Source organism: Urocitellus parryii, chromosome 3 (genome assembly GCF_045843805.1).
Source record: "Urocitellus parryii isolate mUroPar1 chromosome 3, mUroPar1.hap1, whole genome shotgun sequence".
NCBI classification, from domain to species: domain Eukaryota; kingdom Metazoa; phylum Chordata; class Mammalia; order Rodentia; family Sciuridae; genus Urocitellus; species Urocitellus parryii.
This window is the reverse complement of record NC_135533.1, coordinates 81863458-81876370: the sequence shown is the minus strand read 5'-3', so window position 1 is coordinate 81876370 and position 12913 is coordinate 81863458. Positions and strand designations below refer to the sequence as shown.

General features: G+C 43.9%; 1 protein-coding gene across 4 annotated transcripts; it reads left to right on the top strand.

Annotated features, from left to right (window-relative positions):
* Positions 1–7537: 7537 nt before the first annotated feature.
* LOC113190717 (tubulin beta chain-like) lies at positions 7538–10606 on the top strand. Of its 4 annotated transcripts, XM_077796751.1 has the most exons (5): positions 7538–7594; positions 8326–8434; positions 8745–8855; positions 9555–9646; positions 10253–10606. In XM_077796751.1, exons 1-5 carry the CDS (start codon positions 7538–7540, stop codon positions 10604–10606), a joined length of 723 nt encoding a protein of 240 aa, XP_077652877.1. The 4 variants fall into 4 exon arrangements, with proteins under 4 accessions (XP_077652877.1, XP_077652874.1, XP_077652876.1 ...); XM_077796748.1 differs by having other exon boundaries at positions 9555–10606; XM_077796750.1 differs by lacking the exon at positions 8326–8434 and having other exon boundaries at positions 7538–7571; positions 9555–10606.
* The last annotated feature ends 2307 nt before the right edge of the window (positions 10607–12913 follow it).

Genomic DNA, 12913 nt, shown 5'->3' with positions numbered 1-12913 from the left:
CCTCCCCATCAGTAAATGTAAGTGGGGTTTTTGTTTGCCTTCAAGGGTTCTATGCTGTTGAAACTGGAAAATTGGCCTCTGTGTTTCCTCCCCTCCTGGGAGAATGCAGATAAAGAAGAAAGACATCAATAAAATCCTTTACAGTATCCCCAGGCTGGAGTTGTGGTCCCTCTCCTGCCCTCTCCTGTGGTCCTTCATTGGTAGGACAGTGTTCTGAGGGCTGGGGCTCTGTGGGTAGAATGGTTCCCTGAGGATTCCTGCTGGGCCACCCTCTTGCTGTTCACTTGGATTCCGGTTTTGTCCCCTTGGTGAACTGCTGGATGATCACAGCCATGTTGTGTTAAGCCCTAGTCATGAGAGTCAGGGAGGAGCAGAGACAAAACAGCCAAGCCTCAGAGCACCTAGCATAGGGCAGCCGGACGGCAGCAGGGGCCGGCAGACACTCCGTCCAATGACCCTGAGTGGCAGATCCTCCTGGTGACCATGATGTTTGTGGGGTCCCATTAGGGACAGTAGGAAGGTGTTCCTTTAGGCTTGAGGGACACAGATGCCCAGCTCTGTCATGACCAACAGGGTCAGAAACACACCTGAACTTGTGGGTCTGAATCATTTGCCAATTGTGGTACTACAGCTAATACCAATAACTTATGAGCAATACCATGTATTTCAATTTTTTTCTTTATATTTTTATTCCTTTTTTCTTATATTGGGCACTTTACCACTGAGCCACATCCCCAGCCCTTTTCATTTTTATTTACAGACAGGGTCTCAATAAGTTGCTTAGGACCTTGCTAAGTTGCTGAGGCTGTCCTCTAACTAGAGATCCTCCTGCCTCAGACACCCAAGCTGCTGGGATTACAGGTGTGCATCACCTCACTTGGCTTTCTTTATATTTTCTTGTTGAGCTCTAACTCCCATAAAATAAAATACATCAATGTGGTTGCAGGGTGCAGCATGTTGGCTATTTCACGTCTGTTCATACTCTACCTGAATCAAAAGAGAGAATTTTACCATCTGAGAAGGAACTCTGGTTCCTCCCCCGCAAGCCCATGCACCCTCCCCAAAGACAGCCACCTTCTGCCTTCCTGCACCATGAAAGAATTTTGCTTACCCTTAAACAATTTTTTTAGTTTCTTTTTTTAATTTGCTCTAATTAGTTATAGCTGACAGTAGAATGTACTTTGACTCATCATACATAAATGGAATATAACTTCTCATTCTTGTACATGATATAGAATCACAATGGTCTACAGTCATATATGCATATAGGGTAATAATTTTCAATTCATTATACTGTCCTTCCTAATCCCATACCTCTCCCTCTCCCTTTACTCCCCTCTATCTAGTCCAAAGTATCTTTATTCTTCCCTAGCTCCCTCTACCTTAGTTTGAATTAGCATCCTCATATCAGAGAAAACATTTAGCCTTTGGTTTTGGGGGATTAGCTTTTCCCACTTAGCATGATATTCTCTAGCACCATCCATTTACCAGCAAATACCATAATTTGGTTCTCTTTCAATGCTGAGTAATATTCCATTGTGTATATAGATCACATTTTCTTCATCTGTTGAAGGTCACCTAGGTTAGTTCCATAGGTTGGCTATTGTGAGTTGAGCTGCTATAAATATTGATGTGGCTGCATTACTGTAGTATGCTGATTTTAAGTCCTTTAGGTATAAACCTAGGAGTGGGATAGCTGGGTCAATTCCAAGTTGTTCCATTTCAAGTGTTGTGAGGAATCTCCATACCACTTTCCATAATGGTTCCACCAATTTGCAGTCCCAATGTATGGGTATACCTTTTTTGCCACATCCTCACCAACATTTATTGTTGCTTGTATTCTTGATAATTGCCATTCTGACTGGAGTGAGATGACATTTTAGTTTTTATTTGCATTTCTCTAATTACTAGAGTGGTTAAACATTTGTTCATACATTTGTTGATTGATTATATTTCTTCTTCTGTACAGTGTCTGTTCAGTTCCTTAGCCATTGGGTTATTTTTTTTTTTGATGTTAAGTTTTTTGAGTTCTTTATATGTCCTGGAGATTATTGCTCTATCTGAGGTGCATGTGGTAAAGATTTTTCTCCCATTCTATAAGCTCTTCACATTACTGACTGTTTCCTTTGCTGAGAAGAAACTTTTTAGTTTGAATCCATCCCATTTATTGATTCTTGATTTTGCTTTTTGTGCTTTAGGAGTCTGATTAAAGAAGTCAGGTCATAGGGCAACATGGTGAAGATTTGGGCCTACTTTTTCTTATATTAGGCACAGGGTCTCTGTCCTAGTACCTAAATTTTTGATCCATTTTGAGTTTCATGCAGAGTGAGAGATAGGGGTTTAACTTCATTTTGTTACACATGGATTTCCAGTTTTCCCAGCACCACTTATCGAATAGGCTATCTTTTCTCCAATGAATGTTTTTGATGCCTTTGTCTAGTATGAGATAACAGTATTTATGTGGGTTTGTCTCTCTGTCTTCTATTCTGTACCATTGGTGTACCCTTGTAATTTATGTCAACAGAATCATGCAGTATATATTCAATTTTTTCCAAATATTAAGTTTTGGAGTTTTAGCTACATCTTTGTATATAGTTGTAGCTCATTATTCTTATTACTGTGCAGTATCCCAATGTATAAATAGACTAGAATTCAATTACACTCTCCTATGATGGCCCTAGGGACTGTTTTCCTGGCTCTTATGAATCAAGCTGGCATGAACATTCCTTTCCCTACTTTTCAGAAGTTATTCACCCTCATTGTTCCTCAAAAGATACCAAGGGACAGAATATCTGGTCAGAGGGCAAATTACCATTCAGCTTTAGCAGGAACTGATAAATGATCTTCAGAATGGTGGCCCCAATTAACATGCCCGCCAACAGTGCCTAGGATTCTAGTTACGCCCTCACTGTCACCAATTCTTGGTGTTGCTATCATATCTATTACTTTCAAGTCTTTGGGTCACCAGGAAGTAGCAAGAGGAAACCCTGACAGAGACCAAGTGGGGACATTCACTCAGAGCAAGAAACAGAAAGAGTCAGAGAGAGAGAGAAAGAGGGAAACACAGTCAGGAAGAACCAGAAAAGTAAAGGTAGAAACCCAGACAGAGAGGAACTTTGAGAGCAAGGTCAACAGGTAAAGGAAAACACATTCAGAAAGAAAGGAGAAAGAAAAGGAAGATGGAAATAAACTTGGCAATGGGCAGAAGCTGAGGAAGGGGTAGGGGCAATGTTGACTGAGGAGCCAGTAGCAGAGGAAGAGAGAAGGGCACAGGGAACAAATGACCTTGGGAGGCAGGCTCTGGAGAAGGCCACACATAGAAATGGGTCTCCTGGTATTATATAAAACATGGCCTTTTAAAAAAGTACTTCTTGATATTTTTGTGTTTATATGTTTATCTGGCCTCATGGAAAATGCATGAGGAATAAGTGGTTTCAGGGAATGTTTTATACATGACTCAGGAGCTCTGAGGAGGCAGAGGTGGTGGGAGGGGGAGAGGTGTTGGTCACTCCTTTCTTGGGCCTCCCTGTCAGGTGCATGGAGCAGACAGGGGTTCTCACAAGGTCATGGGGAAGGTGGCCTAGGTTTGTGGACAAGATGGTGCACCTGGACCCACTCTCAGCTTCACCCATGCTGGGACTTTGAACATCCTCATCTCCCTGAGCCTCATTTCCCCTCTGCACCATGGGATGCTCACAGTGCCCATCTGGGGAGAGGTTGATCTGACTTGGGGCCAGGGGGACCACAGGGCTTAAAAAACAAAGGCCATCAGCAATTTAAAGCACATCCTAAAAAGCACAATGTAAGCAGAGGGCTCGGGAAAAATGCAACCCTGGTTATTGTCTCCCACTAAACTGAAACACACCAGAGGATAGCAATCTACCTAGAGTCAGTCATTTTTGTCTGGTCAAGTCACTTATATTCAGAAAAGTATGTGGCACACTGTGGCAATAGATGCTCCCTAAGTAACACACACTCTAATGTGTGTTATGGAAAGAGTCAACAGAATACTACTCAGCCCTTAAAAAAAAAGAATGACTTTACGACATTTGCTGCTAAAAGGTAGATCTGGAGACTATATGCTAAGCAAAATAAATCAATCCCCCCCCCAAAAAAAAACAAAGGTCAAATGTTTTCTCTGATATGTGGAAGCTATCCCACAATAAGAGAGGGGATAGGAATTCCATAGATTAGACGAAGGGGAATGAAGGGAAGGGAGAGGAATAGGAATAGGAGAGACAGTGGAATGAATCTGGCAGAATTTTCCTATGTACATATATAAATGCACCATAGCGAATCTACACATCATGTACAAATACAAGACTGGATCCTAATTAGAATAAGATGTACTCCATCTTTGTATAAACATGTCAAAATACGCTCTACTGTCATGTATAATTAAAAAGAACAAATTTTTTAAAAAGGAAAAAAGAATAAGTGAAAATGGAATTATATAGAACTCAAAAATGTATAATCTTTTTTTAAAGAGTTTTCAACTTGTGATCTACTGATTTTCTACTACAAAATAATCCCCTGTGACATAACTGGTGACACCTTCATAGTACCACATCACATGTAAGAATTGTAACTTTTTCCAGTCTCATCTTGTGGCCATCTACACATCTATACAGAAATACATGATCATTTTCTTGGAATAAATGTCTGGAAGAGAAATCAGTGGATCAAAAAACAGGTGCAAGCCAGGGGTGATGGTACCCGACACAGGAGTCTGAGGCGGGGGATTGCAAGTTCAAAGCCAGCCACAGCAACAGCAAAGTGCTAAGCAACTCAGTGAGACCCTATCTCTAAATAAAACACAAAATATGGCTGGGAATGTGGCTCAGTGGCCAAGTGCCCCTCACTTCAATACTGGATACCCCCCTCCAAAAAAAAGCAGGTTCACACAGTAAAATAGTATTCAGCTATAAAAAAAAAAAAAAAAGAACAAGTACATGTTACAATATGGAGGAGCCCAGAAAATGATATGGTAAGCAAAAGAATCTAGACTTGAAAGATCACAGGAACTACTTAAAAGATCACATGATCCACTTATAGAAAATGTTCAGACTTGGGGCTAGGGTTGTGGCTCAGTGGTAGAGCACTTGCCTAGCATGTGTGAGGCCCTGGGTTCAATCCTTGGCACCACATACAAGTAAATAGATAAAAATAAAGGTATTGTGTCCAACTATAAGTTAAAAAAAAATTTAAAAAAAAAATAAAAAAAAAAAAGAAAATGTTCAGACTAGATAGATCTATAAAGACAGAAGATAAATTCCCAGTTGCCTGGGGCTGGGGAGAGAGTAATAGGGAATGACTGCTCAATGGATGGGGTTTCCTTTTAGCATGATGAAATGCTGTGGAATTAGATAGAGGTAAAGATTACAATAACATGGGTGCACCAAATGTCACTGAAATGCTTCAATTGTTTGAAATGGTTAATTTTATGTTATGTGAATTTCACCTCAGTTACAAAAACAAAGCAGGCATAATGTCAAGGCCAGCTTCCACCAATTTGTGCATCCACCAATGATGCATCTGAGTGCCCTCAAAGCTGAGGTGGCACTGATGGCTTTCCATATGCCTGGTTATCTCGGCAGGCGAATGCATCAATTGTCAGTGAGATTGGTTTTACTGGAGTCATTCATGTTCATATTCCATTAACATGATCATATTTTCTGATTATAATGGAGCATTGGTCTTAGTGTTTCTCAAAAATGCATTTTCCATTGATAACACCCATCCTCACCATGAGTGTTAGTCAGCATTTTGCCATGGGACCAAAAAGTCAGACAAGAACAAATTAGAGTAGGAAAAATATATTTTGGATTCATGGTTTTTTAGGTGTCTCAGTCCAGGGAGTGCAAGGAGATGAAGCAGTGACTGTAGAAATAAAGAGTGAGACCAGACCCACTTTACCCCCTGCGAGGTAGACTTTGGCCAGGTCTCCATTTATCACGAGGCTTCCATAAAACCTTTCTCTAATCTGTGCGTGATGGTGGTGCCTGTAGTGACAGCTCCAGGGGAGGCTGAGCTGGAGGATCACTAGAGCCCAGGAGTTCAAGTCCAGCCTGGGCAACATAGAGAGATGCCAACTTTCAAAAAGGAAAAAACAAAGACTCTAACTTTAATCAATGGGCCACAATGGTGATTTGTGTCCTTTGGAATCCATTTCAGTGCAGACCCTGTATCTTGGTTAGAAATTCTGAGCATTCCTCTTTATTCGCTCTGTAGTTACCATTAAGGGATAGTAAAGACTCCCCCTGTGAGGAAGGTTCAGGGGCCCCTCCCTTCCATTCTGTGCTTTTGACTTGAACCACCTTAGATCTGGAAACTAGCTGAGGAACTGTGATTTTTCATTCCCATGATTGATGTCAGCCTGCTGCTTGTCAGTTCTCAGGTTCTTTTTCTTTTCATTTCTTCTTTTTTTTTTTTTAAGTTGTAGATGGACACAATATCTTTATTTACTTGTATGTGGTACTGTGAATCAACCCACATGCTCACACATGCTAAGCAAGCCCCAACACTCTCTGTTTCTAATAAGGGGGGAGATGAAGAGCAATTATACAAATCAAATATCTTAAACAGCTGTCCTTCGATCTTGCCCCTGGAACATCATGAACATCAGCTTACTCATTCAGACTCATGCCTTGGTGCTCATTAAGTTAATTATCAATCAATAGGCTCATTTGATTAGAGGAGGCACACGTATTCTCCCTATCTTAAGGTCAACTGATTGGGAACCTTAATTATATCTGTAACAATCTAACAGGAGTACCTAGATTACTGTTTGAACAACTAGGAAAAGATGTGTGCACGTAGGTCAGGTGAAACTTGGGGACATCTTAATTTCACCTTGCACACCTCCTACTGTTTGGGAGTGGAAACAATGTGCTCATCAGAACTAGATGAACCTGTGTTTACCATAGGGCAAGAGACTTCAAAGCTCATTTATTAGTAAGCACTGTGCTACAGTGTGGAATCGGAGGCAGGGGTGGTGTGAAGGTGGAGGCCATGCCCTGGACAAATGTGAATAGTATGAGTGGCACAAGCTGTCCAGTGGAGGCCCAGAAGCCAAGGGAGAAAGGGGTAGGAGCAGAGTCCAGGATATCCAAAACCCCAGCCTGAGAGGAGGCACCAGGCAGGAACCTGCCTATATGCTGGGAGCACCCCCAGGTCTGGCTTCCTAAAACAGGACTAAGTAAGACACAGCTAATGCCCAGAGACTTCTCACGGTGACTGGATTTTCGCTTCCACCTCTGATATAGACCAACCCTTAGTATTGCAAGTAGAATTCATATTCATGATGAGGGCATCACCTGGGGCTTCTTTACACAGGCATTTTTGCTCCTTCAATTTGAATCCCTTTCTAGGTAACCTCTCATTTCCCCGCCCAGCATTACGTCACTGGGGCTGGGCGGGATCCTAGGATAGAAAAGCAGAGCTGCTGGCTGAGGCAGTCTTCCCTAAACCAAGAGCTCTGGCCTCCTCTCGCTCCAAAGAGGCCTTCACCTCAGCTCCTTCACCAGCTTTGGGCATCATGCGTGAAATCGTGCTCATCCAGGCAGGCCAATGCGGCAACCAGATCGGCGCCAAGGTGGGCACGTCGCTGGGGAGTGGACCCTGCGTGACACAGGCCAGGGCAAAGGGTCCCAAGGATAAGAGTGGACTGAGGGGGGCGGGGTCTAGCGTGCGTGGCTACCAGGTGTGCCAGGGCGGCACATGAATATGGTGATGGAGCTAGGTGTGCCTTGAATCAGTGACCTTTAAATTACCTAGGGACACATCCATCCTTTGTGGGCACACTTTTCCTCATGATGGCCATTTTCTTCCTCTGCCACTCAGATGCCCTCCCAACATCATGCCTACGCTCACTCACCCATTCCTTGCCAGGGTTAGGATCCAGAAGCCAACATGTACATGGCCGCCAATGACCTGTACCCTTCAAAGCTGCCTGAGGTTTGTGCAAGGAGTGGGGCCACTTGATCCTTGGTCCTGCTAGAACCCATCCTGGGACCCATCCATCAGCAGGGAATTCAGGGACATTCAAACTTGCCTGGAGGGACACCCCACTGTGCCCACTGCTTCCTACAAGAGGTTCTTGGTCGCCCCCTTCTCTCCCAATGTGCTTCCAGCCCATCAGTCTGTGACCATATATGGCTCGTGCCCTGCAGACTTCCAAGCCCCTAGGAAGCAACTGATACAGGAAATAGACCAGCTTTGTGGTCTTAGACTGACACTCTTAACTCTCTGACTACTATTCCAAGGCCATTCTAGTGACAGGATGCTGGGCCATGGAGTTTTTTTTTTTTTTTTTTTCCATTTCAGTTTTGGGAGGTCATCAGTGATGAACATGGCATTGACCCCACAGGCAGTTATCATGGAGATGGTGACTTACAGCTGGACAGAATCAATGTGTACTACAATGAAGCAGCTGGTGAGTATATGCATATTAAACTTGCTTCCCATACTGTGGTAGTGGAAAAGTCCTAGGTGCATAGAAATGACAAAGGAATGAATTTTTGCACATTCATATAAAATGCCAACCTCAAAATACAGACTTCATAGTTCCTTAATAGTCCTTTTTTATTTAACACGACTAAGCATGCACAGCATTTTTTTTCCCTTTTCTGTTTCTCATTCCTTTGTCTCAAATGTTGGAATCTTCTGTGAGAACTACATAGAGTTATGACCCTACCCATGTTTCTTTACCAAGCACAGGTGTAAGTGAGCTTTTGTTCCTGCAGGCAATAAATATGTTCCTCGGGCCATCCTAGTGGACCTGGAGCCAGGAACGGTAGACTCGGTGAGATCGGGACCATTTGGCCAGATATTCAGGCCAGACAACTTTGTGTTTGGTATGTCCTCGTGGTCCATGGGACTATGACTTACCTTCTTCCTGATAGCCACACACTTCATAGTTCTTAGTGCTCTGTGCCCAGGTGAGACTGTGTCCACAGATGGCCCCAGTCCTGGCCTAACCCCTTGTAGACCATGGGGGTGAGGGAATATCTCTGGTCACTTTGGACAGCTCAGGATTTCAGGTCAGCTTCCTTTACAGCAACCCCTAAAGGGAAAGACTCAAGAGCAAGAAGAGCTTCTAGTGAGCAGTGGCTGCCATCTTCTGAGGCCTCATGTCCAGGTCACTTGAAGGGACCAGGGAAAACAGTGAACCAAATTAAAGTAATGAAGGCCAAAAGCACAGCCTGTGACCAAGATTCAGACAACTGCCTAGAATCCCTCTTTCCCTCTGATCACACTGTGCCTTCCTCTTGCCTCATCGTACTGCATGAGAGTATTGAACAATGTTCCCCTAATTGCAGAGGCAGCTGAATTTTGTTAAACATTTTCTCTTCCTCAACTTGTTTTTTTTTCACTTTAGGATGATCCCCAGCATTTTTGAGGTTCACTGATAACATTCAGTCTTGCAGACAGTCTTAGGTAACCAAAGCATATCTAAAAGGTTTTGTAAGACTAGTCCCACCTTCTCCACAGTGAAAATGACAGCATCCAGAATCCTTGTCCATTTATGTCTCATATTCTCTTTCCTGTGGTAGGCCAGAGTGGTGCAGGGAATAACTGGGCCAAGGGCCACTACACAGAGGGAGCTGAGCTGGTGGACTCCATGCTGGATGTGGTGAGAAAGGAGGCGGAGAGCTGTGACTGTCTGCAGGGCTTCCAACTGACCCACTCGCTGGGGGGCGGCACTGGCTCGGGTTTGGGCACCCTGCTCATCAGCAAGATCCGGGAGGAGTACCCAGACCGCATCATGAACACCTTCAGCGTCGTGCCTTCACCTAAGGTGTCAGACACGGTGGTGGAGCCCTATAATGCCACCCTATCTGTCCACCAGCTGCTGGAAAACACGGATGAAACCTTCTGCATCGACAACGAGGCCCTGTACGACATCTGTTTCCGCACCCTAAAGCTGACCACCCCCACATATGGTGACCTCAACCACCTGGTGTCAGCCACCATGAGCGGGGTCACCACGTGCCTGCGCTTCCCGGGCCAGCTGAACGCAGACCTGCGCAAGCTGGCCGTGAACATGGTGCCCTTCCCACGCCTGCACTTCTTCATGCCTGGCTTCGCGCCCCTGACCAGCAGAGGCAGCATGCAGTACCGCGCCCTGACGGTGCCCGAGCTCACCCAGCAGATGTTCGACGCCAAGAACATGATGGCCGCGTGTGACCCCCGCCACGGCCGCTACCTGGCAGTGGCTGCCATCTTCCGAGGCCGCATGTCCATGAGGGAGGTGGACGAGCAGATGCTCAACATGCAGAACAAGAACAGCAGCTACTTCGTGGACTGGATCCCCCACAACGTGAAGACGGCCGTGTGTGACATCCCACCGCGGGGCCTCAAGATGTCAGCCACCTTCATTGGCAACAACACAGCCATCCAGGAGCTCTTCCAGCGCATCTCTGAGCAGTTCACTGCCATGTTCCGGCGCAAGGCCTTCCTGCACTGGTACACAGGCGAGGGCATGGACGAGATGGAGTTCACTGAGGCTGAGAGCAACATGAACGACCTGGTGGCCGAGTACCAGCAGTACCAGGATGCCACTGCTGAGGAACAAGAAGAGTTCGAGGAGGAGGAGGAGGCTTAGGAACTTCTCAGTCTCCTTGGTCAACTTGTTGTCCACCAGCTCCTCTATGATTGTCAACTAAGCTGCTCAGGTGTGTCGGTCCAAGTGCACTGTACTGATAATATCTGTACTCTTAAATTGGGAGAGTATGGAGCCCTGAATTTTCTTCTCACTGTTCTCAAAGTTTCAAGATTTTCTTTCATCAGGATAGGTTTTCTGCTTCAATGTTTTTGAGCAGTATTCCTGTTCCTTTAGTAAAGAGATGAAACTCCTTTTTTTTTTTTTTTTAATCTTCCCTCTCCCAATGGATTCAAATAAAGATATTCTCAAAAGCAATCTGGGAATGATGGTGTTCCAGAATCTTGTGAATCTGTAGAATCAAGGTTTAGGTAAGGGCTTCTCTTTATCTGATTCCTTTTGAACAGTGTGTTGAATACAAAGAAAATCAAGTGTTGCTTTACCTGTTAGTTAAAAAGTATACTTAAATTGGAGGTGTTTTAAAAGAGTAGGCAGGAACACAACAGAGTTCCGCCTAAAATGTACTTGAAAACCACAGCAGAATTTAAGACAATGAATGGAAACTAATAATTTAACATTTTTTAAAAATACATATTTCTAGCTATTAAAACTTGAATCTGCTTTCAATATGTGATCATTCTTAATGGATTAGGATCCCATTTTGGAGAGAGGGAAAAAAGCTGGGAAGGCAGGTGAACTGAGGTATGGGGTAAGGAAGGGAGTTTCTGAGGCTCTAGGATATGGTAGGAATAGGCAGCAATACAATCAGCCCTGTGCTAAGGAACCACTAAGATATGAAAATCCTTAGGGCAGCTTCATTGTAGAAAGTGTTTTGCTAACTTGTTGAATGCAAAGTGTGAATGTGGGTTGTTTGCCTTCTGGCATCAGATGAAACCTTTTAAATAAAAGATACATTAGAGCCTGAGGTTGTGGCTAAGTGGTACAACACTTGCCTAGCATGTGTGAGGCATTGGGTTTGATTCTCAGCACCACATAAGTAAAATTATTGTGTCCATCTACAATGAAAAATATTTTTAATTATTTAAAAAAAAAAGATTAATTTATGACACATCTTTAGAAAACCCCTTCCCTTCCCCAACATTTCATAAAAATCTAAAGTGAAAACTGCCAAATTTTCCCCACAACTACTACTAGGGAGATATATTTATATTCATGGAAAGTTTTTACTACTACCTTACATGAGGCATGAAGCCTCTGGAGGTTCTGACCACCCCCATAGGTTGACAGTAGAGTGATCACTTAACAGTGACACACATTGTATTTGGAACTACATCATGGAACAATTTGGAAAACTGGGCAGGAGAGGTGATTTGGTGGATACTTCAAAGAAAGTAAAAGAAAAAATGCCAGCTAGGTTGGGAACATAGGAGGAGCACTTGTGTAGCACTTGCCAACAGGGAGGCCTTGTAACTGTCAGTTTTGCCTTCTAAGACCATGCAAAATTGGTGACTCACAACACTTCCATTTCAATCAGGGGGGATAAAACCTGTTTTATTATCAGTCGCATTTTGGAAAGCTTTAAAAGGTGGTAAAGGGTGAGCTACAAGCTCCTTCCAGCTGCTAAAGCTGGCAGAGGACATGCCCAAGCTTTACACAACCAGGCATTTGGGGGTGGGGGTAGGGGTGGACATCTCAAGGAGAAGTTCCTTTTCTCAAATGCAGTCATGGCTAAAGCATTAGAAATAAAAGCGAGGCAGCTTGAGTGGACTGCTTCTGCTGGGCACCCTGGATTGTTGCTTTCACCTGGTGTGTGGAGGACAAAGCCTTTTCCAATGTGCTGGAATCCTAAGACTCTGGCTGGAGGAGCCTTCAGACTGAAGTGAAAGCTTTCTTTCCATAGCAGCTACAAGTAAACCCGAAGTGCCATCAATGGGTTAATTGTATGTGTTTTATGGAGCAGGACATGGCTGGTCTCACCAGGATGATCTATCCTGGCAGGTTCTATCATCTCCCTAAGCCACTGTCCTTCATCTGCAAAATGGGGACAATCATAGTTTCTTTCCCATGGTTTTATTCTGGGGACAAAATGAGAGGATGCATGGAAGGTGCACAGCATGGTGTATCTGTAGGCACATAGCACTTGAGTGTCACCTCTGCTATTGCACCTTAGAAAAGTCCTTATGATGATCAGCTCTTTGATTATATATTCTAACTTATGAAAGTCTTTATGAAGGTTCTGCTTGCTTGCAGCATACTGAAGAACTGCTCTGACTCGGGAGAAGAATTGATTTACCCTTGTTGACTGAGACAAAACTTCCAATTGATAGATTTTTCCCCAAAGAAAAATTT